General features: G+C 56.7%; 1 protein-coding gene across 1 annotated transcript in view; it reads left to right on the top strand.

Moving 5' to 3' along the window:
• The window catches only part of LRP5 (LDL receptor related protein 5), a 102,296-nt gene that overhangs the window by 44,768 nt on the left and 43,853 nt on the right, over positions 1-13,675 (top strand). Inside the window, exon 6 of the mRNA XM_081062389.1 lies at positions 12,878-13,274. Within this exon, the coding sequence (XP_080918515.1) occupies positions 12,878-13,274 (397 nt within the window). The remainder of the gene's footprint in view (positions 1-12,877; positions 13,275-13,675) is intronic.

The following is a 13,675-nucleotide window of genomic DNA, read 5'->3' as shown; positions in this document are numbered from 1 at the left end:
GGACTGGTTGGTTCTGGGGGGCTGATGGGGCTTCTGTAGCTCCCTGCCCTAGAGCCATTGGAAGTTGTAGTGCTCCACGAGAAACTGGGGTGGGAAAGGGTAAACAGCGTTTTCTAAAAGTTTTAGTTTGAGTTAAGAAGAAACTCAGAAGCTTCTCAGAAGCATTTCACCTAGATGGCATTCTGGAAATTTCTCCATATTCCTTAATCCAGAAGGATACAGGCATGAGTGAAAAATGGATTCTGTCCTTGGACGACTTTAGGCCTGTTTGGGGGAAATATACGCACTGGACCGTGCACGGCCTGAGTGGAGCCGAGGGCTTCTGGTGTCACAAAAAGCCACCCCCAGGCCTGTGAACTGGGGCTTTAGGCTGCTTCTCCCGCCCTCCAGTTCTTAATCCCTGCCACAAAAGATCTTGTTAAAGGAAAAGCTTTGATTAAAAGGCCATAATCCTATCACCTGAGCACAGTCTCTGCTTTCCTGTGTGTCTGTTGAGACCACCAGCGTCCGAGGGCGTGAGCAGTTCTGCGTCCTGTGGACATAAATTATACGTGGAATGTATCCACATTTGAGCATAAATGATGCGCAGGGTACCGACTGAAAACCACCTGGAGATAGTAGCTGGTAACACAAGGCAAAAGCAAGACAACGAACACGAAGTTCTGTAGAACGTCGCTGCTCCTGATGGAGCCCTGAGGCCCTGGTGGGCAGAATCCCGGCTGGAAGGGAGCAATACCCATGGAGGACTGCCAGCTCCAGGGGAGTTTTCTGAGGTCGGGGAGTCTGTCTGCTGGGAGGATGGAATTCAGGGGCTGGCAAAGGAAGCCCTGGGGCTGCTCAGGGATCTCCTCTTGGCTGTGGAATCCATGAGGGCCAGTGTGTGTGTGGGGGAGAGGTGAAGAACCGAGACCACCCGGTGAGGGCTAGGAGGTAGCCCTGGGCTAGGGGAAAAGCCTTCAGAGAAGATGGAGATGGAAAATGAGGCTGCACTGGGCTGTTTCTCTATTCCACAAGGGGAGGCATCAGAAGCAATGTTCAGGATGGATAATACGGCTTTCGCCGTACATAGTGCAGAGCCTGCCGAAGACTTGTGGCGGTCAGGAAATTCACTCTCGGCCAAACCCAGAATTTAGAGCACCTCGTTTTCGATTCTGTCATGGCTCTCTATGTCAAGTCATTGTTTATGATACCTTAACTCACGTTCTTGGGGAAATGACTCCACCTCCCTGTGCTGCTTCACCTGTCATAGGGGTGACAGTAGTACCTGATTCAGGGGGCTGCTGAGGGGAAAGCCTGGCTGCCCAACACGTATGAGCTGTGCTTGAATTTGACCTTGAAGCTGCAGCCAGCCAGGCAATCTAGTTTGATCCCAGGGGAGCAATTCTTCTCTGAACGTTTGGAATCAGAAGTACATACAGAGGTTGGGTGGAGGCAAAGGGTGGACTGGGTGCCTTCCTCACCGGCCTAGTGGGCAGCGGGCAGAGGAGTGAAGCATGTGTCGAAAGTGAGCTGGGCATGTGATGCCCTTTCCTGTGGAATGAAGGTCAGTGTTGGGCTGGAAGGGCCTTGGGGTTGGGGTCAGGGTCAGGGACCTGGCTGTGTCAGCATTCTCCAGCCCCACCAAATCAGTGTCCTTGACAAGGGTCAGGTGTGGGAGGTGGAGGGTTGAATGTGCATGTGACACGTGCCCAAGGCGGGTGGGTGGGCAGGCAGGTCGGGAAGCCCAGCCTGAAACACCTCAGGATTTGAAGCTGTGCCCTCAGGCATGACTGTTGCGTTCCTGGGGCTCTAACTTGGGGTGTCTGCTTCATGGAGCTGAAAATGAAGAAATTTTTTGTGACTTGTGAGAATCCTATTTTTTCCTGATTTTAAGTGTTGGGCGGGGCGGCCTGTGGGGTCTCAGCTCCCGCTCCCCACATAAGAACGCAGGACATGGTGAGGCCAAACAGGAACACCCACGGAGCCATAGATAGGGGAGTCAGACCACTATATTCTCGCTGGCGGCTGGATTCACACGACGTGCGACCTGCTGTCCGCTTTTCTGCCAACTGACCAACTCCCACTTGCTAACTGCAAGCCGTGCTTGCTAGCTCAGCCACCATCTTCTTGCTAGCCCCCCATTTTCTGTTAGCATAGCCACAGCAGTTATATTAGTGGCCAATGGCTCACTGGTTACAGCTGACGGCCAACTAGCCACAGCTGATGGCCATCTAATCACAGTTGGCGGTCATTTACTACTTGAGCCAGCACCTTTCCACATGAGGCTAAGAGCTTGGAAACTGTACTCCTGGCTCTGTCCCCACATTAAGCAAATGAAAGCCAGCCCCTGTGTAGGGGGTCAGTGCCTTCCCCAAGGAAGGGGTCGAGGGGGTTGGTGGTGACACTTAGATCCCAACAAATGGGGGGTATGACATCCCAGGAGTGTGCAAGCATCCCCTTAGAAGGGGAAGATGGAATAGGGGCGGGCCCTCTCACTGTCGTTTGCCCATGGAAGACAGCTGGTCAGTCAGCCCTCTGAGCTGCAGTTTCCTCACCTATAAAATGGGGAGAGCAGAGTAATGCCCCTTTACCACGATTGAGGGGGTCAAATAAGAAGCTGCCTGTTAAGTGCTGTCTAGTATGCCCGTGTGGGGTCCACGCAGACAGGACATGAGACTCTGGACTCCCTCTGGGCTCAGGGGTGGAGCCTTAGGTTCCCCAGACTCCCCTGAAGTGGCCCTGGTGAGGGTCTTGTAGGTTTTGAGACTAGGAAGGAAGTCACAACAAGTGGCCCCCTTGTGGGCCTAGCTCTGTCAGGGGCTTGGGAAGACGGGGGTTGGGGGTGGTGTGGTTCCCTGTGGGGCCCGAGTGACTCTTGTCCTGGGAAGCAGCACACAAGGAGCCCTCCCCGGGGCGGGCCAGGCTGCTATCCCACGCGCCTGCCGCCCTCCAGCCCAGCCTCCCCACCCCCTCTGCACTGAGGCGCCCAGCTGGCTTTGGTTTTCCCCATGTTTTTCCAATTATGTGGAATGGGCTAAAAACAGCAGTAGCGGGGCCTTATTTGGGAGTTACCACCACCGTCCAAGGAAGCCTGCTGCTTCCCTCGTTCCAGCCCTCTCAGCGGCCGCCTCTTTGTGGGACATGCCCCTGTTGTTTTGACTTTTGTCCCCACGTATTCCTCATTCTGGGTGGTGTGCCACCCACCCCATCCCCCACCGTGCTCGGGGCCTGATCGACTGGGCAGGTGGCTCGTGGGGGTGGCCAGGCTGTCTGGGGAGGGTTCTCTGTCCCCCACCCAGGCCTTTCCAGCTGAGGCCGTGGCCGCCGTCGGACAGGCGGGAGGCTCGGACTCCGTGATTTACGGGTCCGCCTGCCGTACCTCGCCAAGAAGTAGTTTTAACAGATGTTCACAGGGACAGGAAACAAAAAGACGGCGGGGATGTGGCTGGCCTAGGCGGCGGGAGAAACAGAGGCGTCACTGTCGGGTCTGACGGGCAGACTGACAACTGGGCGACGTCTCAAAGCCCCTCACATCCATCCGTCTGTCCGGGCGGATTAGCTGAGGCTCAGGGCCGGGGAATAAGGGGCGCGTTTGTTCCCAGTCTGGCTGTCTTGTCACTTATCAGGGAAGTAGGTCAAAGGGAAAAGAAAGGAGGCCCTTGTGGCCGAGGCTGCTGCCGCCCGAGCTGTGATTGGCGTTGACTCTGCAAACAGAAGGCAGCTGCTGTTCTCAGCCGTGGACTGTCAATTTTTAATAGCAAGAAAACCAGATTGCACAGTCCCAGGAAATAGTGTGACAGGCCTGAGCACTAACTTTATTAGAAATCGAGGTGTAACTTGCAGACAATAAAGTGCACAGATTCTAAGTGCACGTTTTGATTAGCTTTGACAGTTGTGTAAGTCTGCGTAACCACCCCCCCAATCGAGATACAGAACCTTGCTGTGATCTGAAACATTCTCCCCACCCCGCCACCCCTGGCCCCGCCCTGCAGAGGCAGCCGCTGTCCTAACTTCTATTAGCAAGGATTAGTTTTGTCTGTTCCGGAACTTCACAGAAATGGAACCACACAGCACGTGCTCTTTTGTGTCTCAGCCTGAAGACTAACTTGAATCGAATAAAAGGAGAGGGGAGCATGCCGTATTCTTAGAAAGAGAAAACTGTCCTCGTAGGGCTCCTCCTGGGTGCGGCTAGCTCCGTGTGGATGCTCCGTGTCCTCTCTGGCCACCCCGACACTAGGCCTGTCCCCCCCAGCCTGTTCTGTGTCCCCCTTGCTCCTGCAGCCTGAGCCCACCTCCACCTTGGCCCCAGACGCCCCTGGACCTCAGCTGTCTCCCCTCACTTCAGAGTCAAGTTCTGGGCTCCTGGGGTCCAAGCCCTGCCAGAGTCCTGGTCTGCCCAGAGGAAGTCCTCACCCGTCCAACCCCTTCGGATCACACGCCGCCACTTGTGCCCTTTCTGCATTTGGTGATGGCTGCAGATTCCCTCTGTTGGTCCCACTGATAGTGCCCTTGTGCCTGTGCCTGGGGGAGGGGCAGTGACCAGACCCCTGGATGAGCGGGGCTGATGCTTCGGGCTGCCAGTTTGTCATCAGAGAGAGACTAGGCAGATCTTTTTGTACCCTTTACCTCCTATTCCAATGGAAATAGATGGTTTACTTCTCTCCACCCACCCCCTGAGCCCCTGCCTGTCTTCCTGCCTTTGCCCTTTGCTGTGCTCGCTGCTCGCAGCACCCTTCCCCACAGCTCCTGACCTGACGTTCCTTCAGGCCTTCATTCAGACACCCCGGCCCCTCAGGGAGGGAGGGACAGAGCGATTCTGGCTTCTCCTGGGAACAACATAAGGCCCAGGAAAAGTGCTGGGAAAGTTGCTTACTCGCCTTCATCGGTGCAGCGGGAACGAGTCTGGTGACTGCAAGAGGAGCCTTCTCTTGTCCCCTCCTTGCTACCCCCAGAGCCATAATTTGGTGGGAATTGGGGCATTTGAATCTGGGGTCGGCCCTGCACCATGTGGCTGTGACCCCCAATGAGATGCAGGATCTTCGTGCCTTGTTGACCTGGGATTATCAGGCACGACCCTGCCTCAAAGTGCCTTATAAACTGTGGGGTGCGGAGCCCTTGCTTTGAACCCTGTGACCCACTGATGCTCAATCACCTTGGCCCTAGAGAGGTGGCATTTTCATAAGGTTCAGCCCACTCTGATTTGGGTTTCCACCTCTCGCATAGGGTGGCAAACGCAGTCATGTTCTTGGGTGGCTGCCGCATGGGTGGCCCTTCAGAGACTTGGACTCGTTGGTGCTTTACAGCAGCTGTGTGAGGAAGGGAGGGTGTGTGACTGGCTGGCTTCACAAGCACCGGTGGTGAAGCTTGCTCAGGGCCACAGAGGAAGGGGCAGAGACGGGGTTTGAACCCGGGCCGCCTGGCCCAGGGTTTGCTCTACCCCCCGCCCCACACTGCACACTGCCTGGGTTCCCAGGCAGAGGGGCACGTCCAGCTCCAGGAGCCGCAGGACAGAGGGTGTTATCTGAAGGGGAGAGAGTCCCTGCTGTTTGTGGAACGCCCTTGGTGGGTGTGCCTGGCCCAGAAGGGCCAGAGGTGTGGGCAGGCTCCTTAAAGAACGGAGCCGGGTGCCGAGTGGGCGCCTCTTCCTCACGTGAGTTGCCGGCTGCCGTAAAGACCCCACACCTGCATTCCTGAGTTACAGAGCTGCCCACCTTTAACTGGCCCAATGAACCACACTTCGCTCGTGTGCCTCTCTCCCCACCCCCATCTCCGCCGGGGACCTGAGCCTTCGGGGGGCGTCTCTGCTCCCTGTCTTCATGGACAACATGGCCAAGGCAGGTCCTTGGGTGTGTGTTTAATGCCAGTGGGAGGGGACAGTGTGCTGGGGTTGTGGCCTTAGGCTCCAGGGGTCATGGGCAGGCGACCCTTCCAGCCTCACTGTGGGACCTTATCCATACCCGAGTCTTACCTGTGAGGGGAAAGAAGTCAGGTAGCTTGCTCAGGGTCACTCGGTGAGGAAATGGGGCTGGGGGGGGGGGCTAAAGTCAGGTGTGACCATTGGGTTGTCCTGCCTGTGTGGTGAGCAGTCTTGGGGAGCGGGGAAAGACAGGTAGGGGAGGACCACATAAGGGACTGACAGCTGGAGACGGGAGCAAGGGGCTGGCTGCAGGGGAGTCACAGGCTGGCGTTGACCTTGCCGTTCTGGCTGCCCCAGGCCTCTGGGCAGATGACTGACTTGCCCATTTTCGAGCTGAGCTTACCAAGGCCCAGACTCAAGGCCAGGGGACCTGCCGGCCACTCCTGGTGGCTGCCGCCTGCCTTCGTGCTTGCTGGGAGGCCCAGGGTGGGCTATGCGGGTGGACAGCTGCTTGGGCCTTGGGTTTCCAGTGGAGCCAGTGCCCGGCCTGGCCACTTCCTCTGTGCCTTGTGACCCTGTGGTCACTCGGCGCGGTTTCCTGGGCCAGGATGCTGGGCTGCGGTCTCAGCGTTTGTCCAACCACTTACCCCAGGGGGGCAGTGGAGAAATTTAATCAATTGCTAAAAAACAAAAATAAGCCGGCCGCCTGCCTGCTGTGAAGCTGTTTATGGCCTTAGAAACTGCAGAGTGGACAGTGGCCTGTGTTGACACCCGGCCCTGCCCACACAGCTCCTGGCCCGGAAGAAGGCCGAAGTCAGCTCTGCCTCCTGTGGGGGCAGCTGAGGGGAGACAGGGCTGAAGGAGACCCTGGAGCTGCGAGCAGGGCCATCCTTCCCACATAGGCCGCGACCTTGGGGCTGCAATTGGTTCAGTGGGGGATGGTGGTCATGTCCATTGTGTCTGCTGAGGGACGGGGTGGGGGGGCAGGGGGCGTCCTTCCTCTTGTGTCTGGGCTGGTGTGGTCAGGCCACGCCCTGGGATGTGGTGTTATTTTGCTCATTGCAGAAATCCCTTTTCCCACGGTGGGGTGTGGGGGGGTTAACTGTGAGGACCTCCGGGTCCTCTCACCCCGGGCCGCCTGGCTGTGGGGTTTCCTCCTGGTCTGTCAGGGCTGTGGGCTGTCCTGCCCCATTCCTTCTCTTGGTCTTTCCTCTAACACGGTTCAGAACCTGGCTGTCACATAAACCAACCCCGAGGGACAATTCAGCGGAGGGCTGGTGCATTCATTCCCCAGGTCGCCCTGTCCCCAGCGTCCAGACTCGCACCGCCCCCCCAGACCTGGACGTCCTCTACGGATAAACCCATGAACTCGTGTTGTAAAGTCTTGGTTTTTTCTTGCTATAAAGTGACATTTGTTTTTACTGTAGAAAAGAAAACATCATAAAAACTAATGGAGAAAATAAAAACCACCTATAATTTTGCCACCCAGAGATAGCTGCCGTTAACATGCTGGTGTGTTTCTCATTCATTTTTTTTCTGTGTGTTTCTTCAGATCTGGGGGTGCGCGCCTGTGTGCAGAGGTGACTTCTCCCATTTATGTGTCACGAGCACTTCCTGCGTCAGCCCTGCTCCAGGGCATGGTGTCAGGGCCTGTGCAACAATCTATACCCCAGTGCCTTCCTTCATTTTTAATGTTTTGTATTAAATTGAGGTTGTTTACAGGTTCTTTTCTTCGTTTTGGGTTTTGCTGTTTTCAAGAAGCGCTGGTGACTCTCCGTGTCCAGGAATCCATGTGCGTTTCTAGCTGCTGCTTTGGACTGGGTTCTTGGGGGAACTCGTGGGGTCAGAGGGTCCCCGAACCATGTTGCCCTCCAGGAAGTGTGCGTTGGTTGCAGTCCTCTGGGAGGCAGGGACAGGCGGCACCCACACCTAGTATTAACACCCCCTCTCCCCAGTGGGGAGCAATGGGCCTTTGCTATTTGCATTTTATCGCCAATTACCACGAAGTTACCTATTTTTTTCATATTTATCTGCTGGGCTGTTTCTTCTGTTAATTTGTGTTTATGGTCTTTGCCTGTTTATTGCTGGGATTTGGGTGCTTTTCTTAACTGATTTATATGCCTTTTCGTTGACTTAAATTTAATAGACTTTTTGAGAGCAGTTTTAGGTTTACAGGAAAATAGAGTGGGGAATACCGGGTGTTCCTCTCTATCTCCTCTTCGCCCTTACCCAATTTACCCGTTATCAGAAGTCACTTTCTAGTGTTGTAAAAGTCACACTTAATTGTCACAGGAGGGTTAGCACACAACCTGGGGGCCAAATGCCTCAGCTGCCTGTTTCTGTGCAGCCTATGAGCTAAGAATGGTTTTTACATTTTTATGTGGTTGCAAAGAAACTCACCAGCAGAATGTTTTGTGACATGGGAAGACGATAGGAAATTCCCATTTCGGGGTCCAGACATGAAGTTTCGTTTGCACATGTTTGTTTGCTTATGGTCATTTGTGGTGGCTTTCCCCTTGCAACAGCAGAGCGGAGTGACTGTGACAGACGCAGTTGAGGCCTGCAAAAGCTAGGCTGTTTACTGCCTGGTCCTTTGCAGAAAACGTGTGCAGACTCCTGCCGGAGACTAGAAGGAAGACCGGGGATCTCCAGAGATAACGGCTGTGGACACTTGGTGCGGTTTCCTGCCGGGCTTTTGTTCCAGAGTGGCGTGTTTGTCCTGTGGCCGGGTTCCTGCTGTATGCACAGCGTGCTGTGTGCACTAGACTTCCTTGCAGATGGAGATGGGCCCAGAGCGGCCCCAGCATCCTGCATGCAAGAGCTGTGGCCTGTGGGACGACTCAAACTCTTGGTGGTCACCCAGTCTCTGAGCTCAGATCAGGCCCAATGCTGCAGGCGGCGGGGGTCGGGGGGGGGGGGGAGTCGTCGATAGGTTAGCCCATTCCTGCCCTCCCCAGCTGCAGACGGCCTCCACACACGCTGGCCTCCATGCTGTCCCTTCTGCCTGGAGTTCCCTCCCTTGAAGCTGCCTTTCACACTCTGCTCCCTGACTTTTGTGGGTTGAATTGTACCCCCCTCCAAGACATGTTGAAGTTTCAACCCCAGGAACCTGTGAATGCGACCGAACTTGGAAAGAGGGTCTTCGCAGATGTACCCAAGTTAAGATGAGGTCATCCTGGATTCTGGTGGGCCCTCAATGCAACGACTGGTGGCCTTGTAAGGGGGAAACTTGGACACAGACACGTGGGGGAGGAGGCCGTGCGAAGACGGAGGCAGAGATGGAGTGATGCAGCCGTAAGCCGGGGAACATCAGGGGTGGCCAGCGACCCCCGGAAGCTCCAAGAGGCAGGATGGAGCCTCCCCGGAGACTACGGAGGGCACGGCCCTGCCAGTACCTTGACGTTTGACTTCTGGCCTCCAGACTGTGAGGGAATCAATTTCGGCTGGATGAAGCCCCCCAGTTTGTGGCGATACAGCCGCTCTTCTTTGTGTCTCGCCTCATCTGTGTGACCCCTGGCCTGGCACAGGGACTGTGCCCATGACGGAGGGCGGCTTGGTCTGGATGGATGTCAGCAGGGAGGGAGGTGTGGAACTGGCCGAGTCCATGACCTTGGTCACCCTCAGGTCTGCTGTTTTGTTTTGAGAATGTCCTCTGCCAGGAAGGTCTTGCCCTGGCCTGTGCTCAGGCCCCGCGCCTGGCCCTGAGGCGGAGATGCTGTTCTTCTTTCCTGCGTGTCTGCAGGCAGGAGCCCCCCACCCCCTCCCTGGGAGGAGGCTCCAGGGACTCCTGCCCAGCCAGCGAGGGGAAGGTTTCACTTTCTTTGGCAGCACTGTGAGGCAGGCTATTTGTTTAAACAACCCCAAGGAAAACCATTTGGCCAAACTGTTAGTTTCTAAACAGTTTACCTCCCTGGTGTTTAAACAAACTCCTACCCTGGCTCCGTGTCTGGTCCCAGGAAGGGGGTCGGCCTCTCATCATGCCCAGGCACAGTGCCCTGCGCCCACCCCCAGGTGGCCCGAGGCCAGGGCGGCTGCTCAGACCTCATTGCAGACAACCTTGGGGGTCACCTGTGAGTGACAGCCTTGGTGAGCGTCCGCGGGGCCCGGGCTAGTGGTTCTTTCTTCGCTGTTGCCCCTGCTGGCTTGGCCCTGGACGGAGCACTCCGTCACCTCCCTGTGGGTATGACCTGCTCACCCCTTCAGGTGAGGGGGCTGGACTGTGGCTCCCGCCCGTGGTCCTGGTCTCTGCGTTTTTCTCATTTTTCTCTGCAAAGTTCAAATAAAAACCTCAATGTCTCTGCAGCCCTAGGAGTGTGGGAGCCCCGCCCCCCATTTGGAGTCCATTAACACCCACAGATTTGTCCCAGCGTTTAATCGCTGCCTCAGCCACAGAGAGTTTATTCTGAGGGATGCTGATAATAGGATTCCCTGATGGGGTGTGTGCTCGAGGCTTTGCATCGCCCTGGTTACCAGAGGGCTGGGGCCGGGCACACTTAGCCTGTGATACCTCTGCCTGTTGGACACGCAGCCGGAATCTGCTGCATGGTGACAGCCACATGAATCCCAGAGGCTCTTGGAACAGGAGGCCAGACCCCCCCGTCTCAGCCACCCCCGTACCCCTGTTTTCCTTCCTAGCACCGATTCACTGATGGAGCACCCTGGGGCAGATCCACTCCCACACCCAGCACCTTGTCCAGGGCCTGGCTGAAAGTGGCTGCCCATAAAGGTACCAAGCCAGCGGGCAGCCTGTCAGCCTCGGGCTTCCTGCATGTGCCAACTTCAGGGAGCGGAGTGTTTGTGGGGCCTTATTTTCCCATGTGTGCTGTGTGTCCTTGGGTGGGTAGCTTAACCTCTCTGCACATCAAGTTCCTCATCAGTAAATGAGGCATAATCATACCTCCAGGGGCTGGAGCGAAGATTGTGCTATTTTAGGTGATTGTGTCTGGAGGATCATGGGAAAAGGGATGGGCGAAACAGGCTCAAAATGTGTTTCGGAACCAAGTGTCGGTTTCCATCTGGGACCAGTGTTTTCTGTGACATCGTGGAGGAAGTGCTTGAGGTCAATGGGGTGTGACATACTCTCCCATCTTGCTCAGTGAAGCTGCCTCTGGGCCTCGGCTTGGGAGAGCGACAGCCTCTGCTGACAGGGTTCGTCCTGGCCGTGCCCTGGGGATACCCTACCTCCGTCATGGTGGCAGATCAAGCCACAGCCCTCCATGGAGTTTGGTTTATGGTCCCCTTGATGTCAGAGCTAGAAAGGTTTCAGACACCATCAGGTAGGGCTGATTCTTCTGTACTGATGAGAAAACCAAGACCCACTGAGGGTGAGGGATATGCCCAAAGTCACACAGCCGCGGCCAGCAGGTTCCTGCCCGGAATTCTTCCTGCCATTCGATGTTGGCACCTTCTCTGGGCATGGCCTTGTGCTGGGGCGTGTGCCAGAAGCCCATGAGCCAGTCATGGTGGTGCCCAGGCCGAGGGGCAGACAGTGTGTGCGTGTGCGGTCAGTCCATCCACTGGGGAGGTGAGGCAGGAACAGTTTCCCCCGGGGGAGAAGGAGGCATGTGACTTGGGCCTTGAAGAACAGGTCAGATGTCAACAGAATATTTTGGGAATGGAGGCCAGAGGAAAACAATCTGTTTGAATTGAGAATTCCCCTCCCCTCCCTCCAACATACATCAAAACAGAACTTGCACTAAATCTGACTTTGATTCTTGCAAGTGTCCAATGCTGTTGGGCGCTTGGGGAACCTCTAAAGTGCCGCCTGCCTTAGTTTCCCTGGCCCCGGGCTCATGAAGCCATTGCTGTCACGTTTGCGCCCTCTAGTGGAGGAATCAGAAAATGAACTCTGGGCCTTGGAACAGGCGAGTCAGGACCGGTTCCCACCCTCACTTGAAATGCAGGGCACCAGGTTCTGAGGGCTCGGCCCTTGGGCAAGAAGCCAGCACTGGGGTGGAGGAGACCGCCTGTGGCTTGACCGGGCACTGAGGAGACCTGGCGGTTGGTTGCAGAGGCTGGGCCTGGGGGTCTGGGGGCCTGGGTATGAGGGAGATGCCAGGCTTGTTCTGGCCCTGTCTGCTACCTGTGATGCTCTGTGGCTTCAGGGGGTCCTTCCCCATTCTGGGCCTCTGGTGAAACCAGGCAAGTGGCCCCAGGAATGGTCTCTGGGCCTAATCTTCCTGGTTCTGAGAGGGCCAAAATGAACGCGTGGATGATGACACAGCTCTGGGAAGGGACCACATCCTGACCTCAGCAGCCTCTGGAGGAGTCCCCACAGGTCCCCACCTCCTGCATGCACACACTTTGTGGCTCAGCTCAGCTGCCCTTTTCTCCCTGAAGCCCTCCTTCCCCCCGCACACTCTACAAGGCAGTTTCATAGCCCACGACCACACGTGTCATGCAGAGTCCAATTCCTTCCTAGTGGCCGTCCATGGTGGGAACACCCCGGGGCCCCGCGTCTACGTGCCCCTTCTGCTGGAAGCTGTGTAACTCCCAGCAGGGAGGATCCAGGACAGAGTCAAACGTTAACATCTGCCAAGTGACAAAGAAGAAGCCTGTGCGCCTGTCCCAAGGCATTCACCCTTGTCCCTGAGACGGCCACTAGGAAGGAATCGGATTGTGCATGTGTGGGCGTTGAAGGGTATAGCCAACAAGTGGGGTCTGGAGTCCAGTGCCCAGGCAGGACTTGTAGTTGGTTTGTGGCCAGGAGAGGGTTTGCAGGGGGGAAGGGGGACTGAGTGTGCAGCAGCTCTTGTGCTGTGCAGTGGTTGAAACCTGGTGGCTGTGTGGCTTTTAGCCGGCTGCATAACCTCTCTGTGCCTCTGTCTTCTCATCTGTAAGATGGTGATGCAAATAGTGTCAGTCTCACCGAGCGCTTATGAGGATGAATCAGTGACTGTGTAGGAAATTACCTAACATGGCTTGTCATTGCCAGGAAGCCCCGGGGGCCGGGCTGAGCCCCTTCTCCGCCCCGCCGTGCCCACTCTGGGCCCTCTCTCGTCCTGCCGCAGGCCCCTGACCCTACTGCTCGTGTGTCCACAGGGGCCGAGGAGGTGCTGCTGCTGGCTCGGAGGACGGACCTGCGGAGGATCTCGCTGGACACGCCGGACTTCACTGACATCGTGCTGCAGGTGGATGACATCCGGCACGCCATCGCCATCGACTATGACCCGCTGGAGGGCTACGTCTACTGGACGGACGACGAGGTGCGGGCCATCCGCAGGGCGTACCTGGACGGGTCGGGGGCGCAGACGCTGGTCAACACTGAGATCAATGACCCCGACGGCATTGCGGTCGACTGGGTGGCCCGGAACCTCTACTGGACGGATACTGGCACCGACCGCATCGAGGTGACGCGCCTCAATGGCACCTCCCGCAAGATCCTGGTGTCCGAGGACCTGGACGAGCCCCGTGCCATCGTGCTGCACCCTGTGATGGGGTAAGGCTGGGGGCGGGCGGGCCTCCCACCTGGCGGGGGCTGGGGCTGGGGGCGGGTCTCACAGAAGTGAGACCCGGTGGCTCTGGAACTTTCTCCTGTGTCAGTCCCCTGGAAGAGGGCTCGCTGGGCCTGTTCCCGCGTACCGACTGGGGAGGTCTGAACTGGCATTCCCAGGGACGGACATGGAGCAGCTCTGGCTCAGGCTGTTGTGCGCATGTGTAGAAAGCCCTGGAAACCTTGGGTTAGTCGTGTCTTCCCCTGGGCTTCTCGTCTGTGGAGTGCAATGGTCCACTTTACATGGTAGCAGCACTGATGGCCGCTGCGGACTTACCACGTACATGCCAGGCCCCTTCGAAGCATGTCACACTCAGTGAATCGTTCCCATGTCCCCTCGCCCCCCA

This window comes from Rhinolophus hipposideros, assembly GCF_964194185.1.
Source record: "Rhinolophus hipposideros genome assembly, chromosome: 10".
Classification (NCBI taxonomy): domain Eukaryota; kingdom Metazoa; phylum Chordata; class Mammalia; order Chiroptera; family Rhinolophidae; genus Rhinolophus; species Rhinolophus hipposideros.
This window is presented reverse-complemented; position numbering and strand designations above follow the sequence as displayed.